The sequence below is a fragment of the Phlebotomus papatasi genome, chromosome 1 (genome assembly GCF_024763615.1).
Source record: "Phlebotomus papatasi isolate M1 chromosome 1, Ppap_2.1, whole genome shotgun sequence".
NCBI lineage: Eukaryota > Metazoa > Arthropoda > Insecta > Diptera > Psychodidae > Phlebotomus > Phlebotomus papatasi.
The window spans coordinates 3,646,124-3,660,826 of record NC_077222.1 but is presented as its reverse complement, the minus strand read 5'-3'; the positions used below and the strand labels follow the sequence as shown (position 1 = coordinate 3,660,826).

At 32.5% G+C, this 14,703-nt stretch overlaps 1 protein-coding gene across 1 annotated transcript in view; it reads left to right on the top strand.

The window, feature by feature from the left end:
• The first annotated feature begins 12,132 nt into the window (after positions 1-12,132).
• The window catches only part of LOC129798749 (muscarinic acetylcholine receptor M4), a 63,261-nt gene continuing 60,690 nt past the window's right edge, over positions 12,133-14,703 (top strand). The window contains exon 1 of the mRNA XM_055842062.1: positions 12,133-12,245. Within this exon, the coding sequence (XP_055698037.1) occupies positions 12,133-12,245 (113 nt within the window). The remainder of the gene's footprint in view (positions 12,246-14,703) is intronic.

Genomic DNA, 14,703 nt, shown 5'->3' with positions numbered 1-14,703 from the left:
CTAAGAATGAATTAAGAGAAAATAGAGACAATTGACTGTCTACAAGGTTGCAAATAACACTCTTTATAAAAAAGTAACAAATAAATTCAATTTGTATTAAAAATATTACACTTCACATTTGAGACTTTGGCGCTTACTTGTAACTATGCCGAAATTTGGCACACTTACCCTAGTTCCTCTTATTTTATCGTGATTCTTTAAAATTGAGCACTTTTTGTGGAATTTACAGTAACTTTGACGCCAAAATCTCTCGATAAATCGGATGACATATTGCCCCAAATGTCAAATTGAGAGAAAATCTACTGTAGTTTAATTTTTTCGATTGATTCCAATTTATGTATTCATCTTTATTTTAATATTCAAAAGTATTTTAGCACTAAAATATCTTTTATTTACTTAGAAATTATCGAAATCATGTAATTTTCAACTCATTATGGTAACGAGGCATTATTTCGGATTGCTTGCAATATCGGCCACTTTGAATGAAATATCGCAAATTGCTTAAAATTATGGAATTATGATTGATTGATTTATTTAATGAATAGTAGTTTTGCTTTAAGCATTAATTCTTTTTAAAGTACATCGACACAAAATCCATTCAATTTAGAATATTTAAGTTTAAGTTTAGTTTAAGTTTACTGAAACCACGAAATATAGGCTACAATCCTCTTACAATTGCATGGCAGGGAAAAACAAAAGAAAAAAAAAGAACATGAGGAAAAAATATGTGTCAATACTAAATTTGATTAAATGTAAATAAATTTAAAATTATTTTATTTATCAACATATAAGAGGCTTTAGAAAAAATGTGACCAATAACTTTGGATTGTTTGAAATTTTGTTAAAATATTCATTATTTATTGTCTGAATTTGTGTTAACAGTTATTAGTTCTATAAATCTGGAGAAAATAATTGTGCGTTTTCCGGTGAGGTTATGTTCCTTATATCGGCCACTGATTTCATTTTTCCAAATTGTTTAATTCTTTAGGTAGTTCAGATTCTAGTGGTTTTAATGCCAAAGAAACAAAAGAAACTTCAGCGAAACAAATTCATAAACTCAGGGATAATTTAGAAAGAAAAGATTTCGAAAAAGTTGATGTACGATATTGCACACACAGGGAACTTTCTCAAAAAAAAAGGTGTACAATATTGTATACAATGTAATGTATAAGACTTGATTTTGAAGAAACAAAGATTATAATATTTTTACAGGGTGCTTACACTCATTTGTATTTAGGTGCAACCTGTCCGATAAATCACCAAGTTCCTCTACTTCAAATAATTTTACTCTAATTTTCTTTAAATTTTTTTTCCCCACCATAACCTAAATAATTTCTCGATTATTGTTCATCTCTTTTTATCCTTAACATAAATATAATGTGCAAAATTTTCATCCAAGTTTTGTTATACATGATTTTGATTATGTTTATAATATTTTTATAAAACCGTCTAAAAAGGGAATATTGAAAAAATTACTGTTTCCTATGTAAAAATTCTCGTGGAGCAACTTCTAAGGCGACAAGTAAAATTCTCTTTTGAAAATGCGAAGAAAATGCATAAAAAAAGAGTTTAACACTTAAACCTAAAATTCATGCGAGTAACACCGATGGCAATAAACAAATGGTAAAGGAGAGGTACTCAAACAAACTAAAACTAATCTTGCTCTCAATAAACCTTAAACTGCCTGGTTGTGGCAGATCTTTACCTTTAATAAGATATGAATTGAATTAAAAGACTCCCGGACAATCGCTCTCCGGAGCTTCCTCAATCACATACCTTTAAAAAAAAATACCAATTTAGTTAAAAATATTCCCAGATCTTCACTCTCCGGAGCTTCCTCCTTGTTGACAAACACACCTTGAATACCTTGAATATATAATTGTTGATAAATATCCGGATCGAAGACAGAAAATTTGCCAAACATAATTTTGCAGCAGCTTTATTTTTCACATCCACTTATTCACATAAATCTCCAGAAACTTCTGGTACTCTAATCTTCTTCTTCGTCTTCTTGAATCGTTTGACATTTAGAAAAATTCCCTCTTCTAAACGCCATGTAGGTTTAACCCTTTAAAGACGATTGGAACACCGGTGTCCCATAAAGAAAATAATTCTTCCTGACTACCTAAAGTTATTTTTTTCTTATTTCTGTGTATAATTGTAAAGTAGAAGGTTGAAGGAATCTAGAATATTTCTTGCAAGTCTCTAGCTATTTGCCATGTAGTAAATATTTATGCTCAAAAATGGCGAATTTTTAAATTCTCAAATTCATAATTGATTTTATTAATTTTTTATACTTCTAATTTTTTTTTAAACAAAATCTTTTTGGAAATAAAAACTATAATACTCATACGTAATATTTTTCATTAGAGCGAAAAATAATATTCATTGGTATTGTCAAAAAAATTATTAAATTTTTGGGCTATTTTTGTCCCTATCGTCCATAGAAGCACAAAATACACCGAATCAGACTCTGTTGGACTTTCCAAGGCTAGATGTAAGACTTATCATTGATTATGTTTCCCAGTTTAATTTTTATTGTTGATTTTCAGTCGGTAACAAGTGTCTCGTCGTTAAAGGGTTAAACACTTGAAACTCAAATTTAAAATACAACTCAGAAATTAACTCATTCTACTCGACTCAATTAACCCATCAAACTCAGTTAATTTGTATAGTGATGAAATTAGATAATAAAGATACTGAAATCTTCCCTATCCTCCCCTATACGAACTCAAAGATTAAAATAATAAGTATAAAACCATAATCTGTAATTCATTATTTTCTCCCATTGGTAAGCATTTGGCATAAGGAATTTTCTTTTGAAAAATTTATTTAACATAAACTTTTTCCAACGACATTTTATTCCATTCGACGTCTTTCGTCTTTGCATTGCATGATATAATTTTAAACTTTCACACATCTCAAGGTGCTGGAAAAATTGCTTTGGGGCACACGGAAAATTTTCTCTTCGTCGTGTTTTCGCGGAAGTCGACAATTATGCTCAAAGGGCCCGATTACTCAAGCTCCTTCCGCAACATTTCTTTTCCCTCCAACCAAAGGACTTATTAGCAAGACAGGAATTGTGTGCTTGGCTGCATAATTTATTTGTGCTTCTTCTTTTACTTTCCGAATAGCGTGTTAGAAATTTTCCGGTTTAGCGGGAGGTAGGGAAGGAAATTCTTATTTTAGCCACGTGAAACGAATGGCAAATTAGGGGTAGAAAAAAAACATTTACACAATTTAAGTCAAAGAAATTCAATCTTTTGTTGAATAATAATAAAACAATAAAAAATAGTCAGACTTTTACATCGAAAAATCTTTATTGTAAATTCTCATTTCGTCCTTTTTCCGCTTCTTGCCAAAAATATTGAATTTTGTGCATAAAATTGTATGTAATTCAGGATAAGATTCCGCAATATCTTTCGCATGTGCAAATAGCATTTGGGATGAGCGAAATGGTAAAATTGAGAAATTTGTATGCATCAGAATATGATATAGATTCCATCAAATATTAAATTTGATTTCACGACAAAAATCAAATTTTTTGCCTTTCGATTTGCAAATTTCGTACAAAATTCAACATCTTCTATGTATTTGTATGATAATTTTGTGATTTATTGGACTTTGTAAAGGATTTTTAGTACAAGGATATTTTAGGTACTTTATTTTATCATAGAATAGGGTAAGTGTTGCAAATTTCGACCAGCTTGCAATTCCGGCCATTTTTTTGTTCCTCGAATTTTCATGAATTTTTAGTTTTTGCATAATCTAGAGATTATGCAATGTAAAAAGTAACAAAAAAGGAACTTAGAGTATAAAGGTGGCCGAAATATACCACCAAAGCTATGTCTACGTCTTTATTCATTTTAAAATGTATTAAGAATAATTGTAGAGAAAATAGTCGATAAACTTTCTACGAGTTTCCAAACAATACTCATTAAGAAGAAGTAGTAAAAAATTCTGTAGAAGTAGTAAAAATTCTATTTGTATTAAAAATATTACATTTCAAACTTGAGACTTTGGCGCTAGCATGCAACTATGCCGCAATTTGGCATATTTATCCTATATGCTTTTTCTAAATTAAGAAAGATAGTTAAGTTACCCAAGGAGCATTTATCGCCATAAACGAGTAGAAATGTCTGACATCTATACAAAAATGATGGCGAATACTTTACATATTTCTTCTATATAACCGCATAAAAGAGGTCCATATATAAGTGAATGGGGAATTTTTAAATCCAAAATATAACAATTATTTGTTTTAGATATAATCACGTCATCTTGTACGGTAAAATGTATCAATTATAACTAAATAAAATATAATCACTAAACAATAGCCGTACTCATTATGGCGCTGTTATCTTGTAATATCGTTATCTCGTTATCTCGTTATGTTCTCGTAATGTATTTTATAAATGAAAAATTATAACAAGATAACATATTACGGAGATTACGAGATAACAACGCCATAGTGAGTACGGCTAATATCAATTTTATAAATACTGATCGGAGAATTGTCATTTCTTTTTCATTTTCATTTAAGACTTGCTTAAATATTTTCCTCAAATGAATAATTGTTTATCCTCAAGGATTCAGTCATATTTCCTGTGAATCGTGCACTTTTAGTCAATATTAGTAAACAAAATTTTCTTCCTGATCTCAAGGAAAAAGCTAGGAAATTAAAGAAAATAAAGTTGAATAAATTTATTGCTTTTTCCACCGTATCATTGAAAAAACTTAAGCTGTCTACACATTATCAAAAAATTCTGTAAAAAATGACATTAAAAAAAGTTCTTTAAAAAAATCGCCTCCAGACTAGTGAAATTTTTTTTAAAAAAACTGGATTTTTTACAGAAATTTGTATAGTGTGTAGGCGATTTTGTAAAAAAACGACCCATTTTTTTAAAAAATCAAGGTTTTTTCTTTAAAAAAATTCTTTTAAAAAAATGCCTCTACACACTGGGACAATTTTTTACAAAACAGTTTTTTAAAGAATTTTTTAAAAAATCACAGCAACTCGAGACATTTTTCATGAAAATTTGTCATTTGAGTGGTGGAAAAAGTGTGAAAAGTGTTTGTTGGAATTCCCTGGGATAGTTGTTAGTGAATGTTCGTGGAAAATTTTCCAAAATTGCGAAAGTGCAGTGTTTTTCTACAGAAGTTGTTCCCAGTGGAATCAAAGCCAGCTTTGGAGGAACATTTTCGCTGATTTTTCTTTTGACGTTGCCGAAAGTTGTGATGTCTGTGTATTCTTGAAGATTGTTATGGTACAGTAACCTCGTGCACCAAATTAAAACATGAATGGAAAGAAGGAAATTGAAGAATTTTGGAACATGAGAACCTGGTAAATCAATCAAGACAATAGACTTATTCAGAGCCACTGAGGAGATCCTAGTACATACAAGAGTCATCCGTAGTTACCACAGCCCATCACTTGAAGCCCCAGAACCACCTCCCATCATTCCTCCTTTTCAACCACGATGGAAATGTTCCCATCCGGAAGCACAAGGATGAGATGGCTGCAAACTTTTGCTTCCTCCATGGGACTCCTGCTTGGACAGTAGTGGATAGAGGGAGAAGGCTTTAATGTACACCGGATAACCAATAAAAGATTTCGGATTGGAAACCAAGATATGAGAATTTATTTTTCATAAAATTTATCATAATTATCACTAGTGTCCGGAATCAAATCAGTGTCATCCAGTATCCGGAATCAAATTTGTAGAGTTGTACTCTATCAATTTTTGCAGGAATTTTGGTGAAGCACTTTCTAATTATTCCTCAAAGTCCTTCCCCTCATCCACTATCATGCTCTTCCAATTGTAGTCCTGAATTTTTTGCAGGAATAGCTTTGCAATAAAATCAGCGAGTTTTTTTAGCATATTCATAGTACTTACGTCAATGTTCTTGGTTACAAATACTCCTGTTCATCCAAACGTATCCACAAGTTTTCCTGAAGTCCTGAAGCTTTTCCAGAAAGAGCTGCTGATCAATGGAATCTAGGATCTTTTGAGCTGCACACCTTCTTCTCCACTCTACCCATTGTTCCTGGTAACAAATTTGTCCTTCCGAGTAATTTCTGCGGTTCTTCTGATGAGCATGTTTTGGTTTCCAGATTATCGCAAAGAAAAACAATTTCTGTACATAAATAACTGCGATAGTCACACAAAATTTTTAGGGAACAATAACATTTTGAGGTTATGTTCACACACTCCGGAATATTGATTCCACTGGGAACAACTTCTGTAGAAAAACACTGCACTTTTGCAATTTTGGAAAATTTTCCACGAACATTCACTAACAACTATCCCAGGGAATTCCAACAAACACTTTTTACACTTTTTCCACCACTCAAATGACAAATTTTCATGAAAAATAATCCCAAGCGAAATGCTGAGAGTAATCTGTCAGAAATATTTTACAAAAATTAAGTCTAGTGTGGAGGCATTTTTTTTAAAAAATTTTTTAAAAAACAGTTTTTTTTTTAAAAATTCTTTAAAAATTTTTTTAAAGAATTTTTTTAAAAAATGCTCATAATGTGTAGACAGCTTATTATGGATTTCAGATTTTTACTGCCTGTATTGATATAATACATCACTTTAAACACAATTGTGGACAAATATCGCCACACACAAATGTTTTTTTGCATAATTTCTCCGCGAATTTTCTATAATTTTCCACGCCATCATTTTATTTTTGTCTCCGTAAAATAAAATCGTGATATTATAAATTATAACTCGAATAAATAAGAAATATAGAAGAAAACAGGTTTTTACATATTTTTGTTATAATATTTACATTATGTCGTACATTATATTTACATTACAGATTCCTTTTACCAATAATATCACTTCACCATAAACAATGTCAAAAATACTGAAATTTCATGCATTTTATTGACGTTTTCGGCACTCTGGACAGTTTTTATCCACTTTCTGCAATTTAATTTAACGACAGAAGATCAGGAAGCAGTTTTAATGCTTAAAGAAACAAAATGTTAGCTCTCACGAATAAAGTATTAAGTCACTATTTTTCTTTACTTTGTCAAATTTGATCTCTTCTACACTGAGAGAAATCCAAAAAGTTAAAATAACATTCTGGAAATGTTAATTATACCCTGCAGTATTGATCCAAAATCGGTGTAAATATTACCCTTTTTAGGTGTATTGGGGGTTAAAGTTACCCTTTTTCATGTTAATTTTACACTTAAAAAGGTGTAAAATTAGCATTAAAAAATATTGATATATTTTTACAAAAAATGTCCTAAATCAAAACCATTTCCAGACGCTTTAACTTCGACAGGAGATTCCACACATTAAATTCATATTTTTTCTGAAGAGAATTACATAAATTTGCTCCTTGAGTCTTCTAGAATGTTACTGTTTAGTGAAAATTCTTTAAATATAATTAGAAAAACACACAAGTGTAAAATGCTTCTATTGGAAATAAATTAATCCAAATGGAGACAAGGAAAATTTTCTAATTGGAGACAAACAGTGCTCTTGAGTGCAGGATTTGTTCTTATTCCTGGTATTTTCTCCTTTCCCATCTGAAACAATAAGAAAATCTCTCCAAAAAATCGTATTTCCGAGGTTTCCTATTGAAGCATTTGCAAACACTTCAGAAAAACCCTTTTTGTTCACGAAATACATAATTATAACAGTTGAAAATTTCACGTACCGTTAACAATAAAGATTAGCACTTAATTTCATATAATTCTTCCAGAAATATTACATATATATACAAAAAAGTAATAATAAACAATCACTCTAATGTGTTTTTCATTAGAAAACATGGTTGATTGATGAAAAATTCGATGATGAAAATGTACACTTTTATTTTTTCTGAGAAATTCATTAATTAATATTTGTGAATATGAATGGATTTTCGTTTAATTTGGAGCAAAATTAACGAAATAATGAAACTGAGGTATGGAAAAAAATGATGTTTCCATTTGGAGTAGCGAAAAGTTTCCATTTGCAACAGGTTTCGAATTAGCTTAATTTACCCTAGTAAACAAAAGAAGATTTTGATAATCTGGCAGCGTCATACAAAATGAACACAAGTTATATATAACTTGTGTCTTTTATGGAACAAATGTAACTAAAATATATCAGAACATAATGTTCATACAATTTCACGAAATTATTTTTTTTATTTATTTATTTTTTATTTTATTTTTATTTTTTATTTTATTTATTTTTTATTTATTTCTGGCATACAACGCACATAATTTTTAGATAATATACCTCCATTATGTTCATACATTATATTTTTTTTTAAATAGCTCGATTGCATTGAAAATATGTTGGTTATATTTGAGACACACATTATTTGGATATCAAATGCCCCTTGGGTACTTTCTATGTTTTAAGTAAAAACAAAATTAGAATATAGGAGGAATTCTTCTCTTTTGATTCTTGTAAAACTGTCAATATGTAATTGCGAATGTGGCGCCACCAACGGTTATCCGTTAAACCATACATGTTGCGATAAGTTCCAATATTGTTTAAATGGTCTCTCCTTTACGTGCACATTGGAGGAAAATGGTTAATCAATACTGAATGAGTAAACAAAAGAATTTATGAATCCAAAATGATCCGCAAACAGGAAGTTCCCTATATGCTTGAATATATTTGGGATTAGAGATATAAGCGTTTACCTTTGGATACTACACAAACCCCAATGTATCTCCTGAGCATCCCTTAGCAACTTGAGAATAAATTAAATTTCTTGCACTGAAGCGTTTTCTCCCGCTTAATCATCATCATCCTAAAGTTCCCGGGGCACTCATATGTATACAAATTGACCATGGTATCGAAGTAAAGGGGAGTCTGGACTTAAAGGGCTGTATGTCTATTGAGAGGATACGCAGTGGGTGGCAATGTCATTCATTCCGGACATCCAGCAGACCACACGTTGGTCATCGTATCTAATTTGGGTGATGGTGAATGTCAACGACAGACTATCCTTCCGTTGAGGATCTCTTCATTCTCCATGTAATATTTTTTTTTTTAACCAAAATACACTTTCCATCCAGACACTCGAGGGTAGGCAAATTAATGGTAACATTTTCATCATGTGATGGCATTTTTTCTTTGACACAAAGAAGAGAAAACAGAAGCACAAAAGTGAGAATGATGTACAATTTCCTGGTGAAATTCATAATATAATTTAAATAAACTGGCCTCACATGAAGGTATAACGATATTAGAATTTATAATTCAACTGTGGCATCATTGCAGCTATAAGACTAACTTTGTTAGAGTTGGATAAAATTGAAGTTAGCCATATACACAGCAATGTTGCTTTATACTTAATCAACAGGTTTTTCGTATGGTTCTTCCATTAAATAACATCGTTTTATTAATGCTATTTGCACAACACATCAAACTTTTACGATTTATAATCCATATAATTTAAAACTTGTAGGGAAATAAATTATAAAATCGTAACTATTCATCTATTTCAATAATAAAATTCCCAGCAATAATATTAACAAGATAGTGTAGGGGTTTATATATTGCCAAAAACTGTTCCCAATCTGAATATTGAGAACAATGACACATTTTCGTTCGTGATTAAAAATTACGATAAGTTTGTTTGACGATGATATCTCATATTTTCTTATCAAAATAAGTGTTTTCTTTATAATCTTTAAATCTTTATATTCAAACAGAGAAAAACTAAAAATAAAGAAATCAATCAGCATAATGTATTTAATTAGCCGACACACTAAACATGTCTGAACTGAACTAAAGCTAAAAGCTTGAGTTAACTGTTCCCAATTACTTGATAAATTGTTTGACTTTATGGTCCATTTCCATTGGGATAAATTTCAGATTTTTGTAATTCTCAATCCACACAAAAGCTCACAAAAAATCCATTTTTGAATCCGACTATATCGATGATATTTCGTTGTTTTAATTTAGTTTCTTGGTCAAGATGAATGAAAACAATCGGAACCTTCGTGAAATCACTAATACAGGAACAGGATATCTTTAATCGTTTTGTACGTAAATTAAAGCAAGAAATTGAGGGGATATTGTAACCATTACCACATTAGAACAGCAACAATACTTTTTCTTGACGCACTTCTGACACTTGGACCACCTTTACCATAAGTCAGACTTTCTGGTCTTACCGTATCCCGCATAAAGGAACATTTTCTCACTGCACGCTCTATTTTTACCTCCAATTTTCATCTTAAAACACTTTCACTGTGAAATGAAAACAATTTTCTTTTTATGGGAATTCTCTCAGCTGACAACTCACTGTCATGCAGGTGGCAGAAGAAAACTCAATGCATGACGCTGGTCCCAAAAGGAACAGTGTGGAAAACTGTTCTCAATTTTTATTTTCAAGCCCAAAATCACCCCTTTTCATACGGAGTTGAAAATTTTCTAATAAATTTGTTGAGAAATTTCCCAATGAAAATTGCCCAATAATGACAGAAGAAATCTTTTCCCTACTTAATGGGTTTTTTTTTGCACTAATGGCACTGAGAACTTTTCTGATTTTTTCATTCCCAAACTGAAACGAGTTGACAATTTTCAAATAAATTGTCTGATTTTATTGACATAAGAAACCTTTTCCTTCACACGATGGCAGCGCTTTCTTTTGCAATGTCGTTGAGAACTGTTCTCAATTTTTAAATTCTCAATTTGACACGAGTTAAGAATTTCCAAAAAAAATCTGATTTTACTGACAGAGGAAGTGACAATGTAGTGGCAGTGTTTTTTTACACGAATAACACTGAGAACTTTTATCAATATTTTTGTTCCCAAACTGATACAAATTGACAATTTCCAAATAAGTTTCCTAATTTTATTATCACAAGCAACAGTCTTCTCAGTGTAATGGCAAATTTTTTTTAGCACTAATGCCGTAGAGAACTGTTCTCAATTTTTAGTTCCCCAAACTGACATGAATTGACAATTTCCAAATAAATTGTATAATTTTATTGCCACATGTAACTTTTTTCTTACAGGGTAATAGTAAAGTTTTATTAAACGAACGGCTCTGAGAACTGTTCTCAATTTGTTTAATACTAAAACTGACACGAGTTGACAATTTCCAAATAAATTTTCTGATTTTACTGACATGAGTAACACTGTGCTCAGTGAAATGCCTGACTTTTCTTGCACGAAAGGCGCTGAGAACTGTTCTCAATTTTTAGTTCCCAAACTGACATGAGTTCCAAGTAAATTGTCTGATTCTCTTTGCACAAGATATATCTTTCTTCTCAAGATGGCAATACTTTCTTGTGAAATATCGCTGAGAACTGTTCCTAATCTTTTTTTTTAATGTTCAAGAGGTTGCAAAAATAACTCAATCTATCGGAGATTCTTGCTATATTTATTTTAGAGTTGAGTAATAACTCACAAAAAAATCAGATTAAGTAAATTGAATAATTTACAGAGTGACTGTGTCTTTAAATTGCTTGTCGTCCTTGCTAAAAGGTTTAACAATGTTGGTAAGAACTTTTCGATGAGTCTTCTAATCCTAAAAGCGAAAAGCTCTCTAAACAGTTTTATTTCTCAGAATAAAGTACTCAATATTAGTAAATATTGTCAATTTGCAGCGGAAGTTGACTTTAAGCAAATACAAAATGTTTGAAATATTCATTTTTATTTAGTTTTAAACCCCCATGAGGATGGAATCGAAATGCTATGTAACGGAATAAAAGTTTGTGCTTAATACACATTCCCAGGGAATCCTGCGAAATCTAATTAATATATACAGTAAAAGTACATAAAGTGAGCTTACTGTTTCCATTTCGAGTTTACTACTCAAAAAGGTCAAAAATTAATTGAAATGTGCTTTCCCTGTAGTATAATTTAGCAACTTCACATTAGTCTGAAATACTGAAATCAAAGGCGAAATTAAATGCAAAGGATTTATCTCCTCATTTCCCATTTTTTTTTGCCTTTACGTTTATTCCAGGAAAATCACTATGACTGCTTCATGGTGCACTAGATGACATGTGATTGAAGATGTGGATTTAGTTGGAGTGACAGAAGACATCGAGAGACCAGGGGGAAGTATCAGCGAAGCCCTGGTCGCACGATATTGAAAATCTGCTGGGAGAGAGTGGAAAACGCAGTCGTTGGAAAAGCGTGTGTGCAAGAAATGGACACGGGAAGCCTCGTTCTCGAGGCTGTAGCTGCTGGTGTCAATTCCACAGACTACGTCAATCGAACAACACCCATTTACTCCATAAATCCCGACTTTATTTCACAATGGTGAGTGTTCAATTCTCTGTTATTAATTCATCATCCTATCCCCAAGTACATCACACAACTATGTTCCCTTGTGCTGGACAACGCAACGACATAAGCAATTTACAAACCATGCGTTATCACCCCAAAGTAATACGTCCGCTGTTTTTTAAAAAAAAATCTCGCTTTAGAGGGGAGTTGATGACCATATGCATTTCAATGAAAACACTGCATAAAAAACGCGGAAAATTGGCGTCACCACGGTGTGATATCAATTTAAAAAAAAAGCGCCTGAAATAAATAACGGGTTTTATATTTGAAATTTAATAGTACAAAAAGTGTTCTCAGCAGAAGTGGAACCTAAATGTAATAAAATCCAAAAATCAAAGCTACACATTTTAACCATTTTGATCTAGACCAGTGATCAAAAACCTTTTAATTATACCCCTAAATCGAGTTAAAAAAAAATTGGGAATTTACCAAAGTAGCTCAAAGAGCCCAGTATCAACAGAAGTCAGAGAGTAATCTTGTAATTGACTTATAAAAGAAGCGGGGATATTTAAGATAATCTAATGCTTCTGCAAAAACGCATCAAGTAGAAGTTCACAATATGGAGCTAAAAAATGAACGTTCCTCAAACGCGGCCTTACTTCTTGGTGCATATGTGTTGCTCACATGAAGTATACAGATGAAAGTAAAATTCCATTTGGCATGAGCTTCGCTCCATACTGAGTTATGTAGCATCTCTTAGGCGGGGTATGCCTCAAAACAAGCTCACAACAAAACTTTTTCCAACAGTATTTAATATGTAGCGCTACAATCAAAAAAAGCTCTCCATCATTTTTTTGTCGCATCTGGGAGTAGATAAAGATCATATATTTCCCTATCCTTCTCTGTCCTTTCTGTACCGAGTGGCTGTGCTACTGTGGAAATTGGTTCTTACAGGTGGGTTACCTCTATGAGACCGATCAGAGTGGCACCGATCGTTGCGGAGATCGGTGGTATTCCACAGAAGTTCCGGCCCTTTCTAAAATTATCCTCCGCTTCCGCCACAAATATTAACCTTAAAAAAATCAGTAACGATTTTGCTTCACTTGGGACACTGACTGGATGTGGATACCCAGAGAGAAATACGGGATATTTATCCGGGAGCAAGAATAATTTCTAAATAAGCTAATTTAACTTGATAAAAACGTGAAATAAGCTCCGTAGGTAAGGGATTCTCCCCCACAACATCGCCCTCGGACAAACTAGTACGGGTCTCCAGAAACTTCAAGCCAAAGAAAAGACTTCCCAAAATTAAAAACTGGCAAGTGAAGTATTGCATTTGCTTACATAATTGTTAGTTGTGACTGTATATGCGTTATTCACAAGAATTATAGCCTAAAGACGAAAAATAGTTTTGTTATCGCAAAACGCACATTAAATCGCAACCAAACTTGGTAAAATACTTGAAGCTTTTATTTCTCCTCAATTAATGCTTGGTTGCGTCTGCTCCTGAATCACAGATCGTATATGCCAAGATTTATACAAATTTACAATTTTATGAATTACAATTTCAATTAGTTAAGAAGGCTATCGTTGCGTAAGGAGAGGGCAACAGGAGCAAACATATTAAGGGATTAGTGCCAGCATGACCACTAGGGTGTTTCAACAAGGAAAAATTGTTTTTGGCACTATTCTCACGGTGCTGTATTTGATGAAACAAGAAAGTTTTTCTTCGACGACCATATGATCAGACGTCGTTTAGAGGTGGCTGAACGACCCTCTCTGTAGAACATTTTTCTGATTTTACACTACAGAGAGGGTCGTTCAGCCACCTCTAAACGGCGTCTGATCATATGGTCGTCGAAGAAAAACTTTCTGGTCTCATCAAATACAGCACCGTGAGAATAGTGCCAAATTTTTTTTTCCTAGTTGAAAAACCTTAATGACCACAATCAACAATATGGAAAACCGTAAGTCGTCGGGAAGAGATAATCACTCAGGGAAACACATTAACTATCTCCAGAGCTTTCGGCTTGCTCTCCAAGCCTTCATCAGTGGTCAAGTCTTGCAATCTTTCTCTGAGACTCGTTCAGGGTTTTGGTCAGGATTATAACAGGGCATAAGAAGGAACGAGGACACTATTTTTAGATTGTCTTTTACAATTTTTGTATTACTTGGTAGAATTTTCGGATCTTCTTCTTTGTCTTGGGTCTTGCTGGGAATTTCTCTTTGTTAGCACTGACAAAGTCAGTCTTATGCCCTATTGTAATCCTGACCAAAACCCTGAACGAGTCTCAGAGAAAGATTACAAGACTTGACCACTGATGAAGGCTTGGAGACCAAGCCGAAAGCTCTGGAGATAGTTGATGTATTTCCCTGAGTGATTACCTCTTCCCGACGACTTCTGGTTATCTGGTTTTCCGGATAATTTGCTCTAAGGACCCTAGGTAGAGGTTTGGATTTCTAGGCGCGCGAAGAGCTAGGAAGGCTTAGA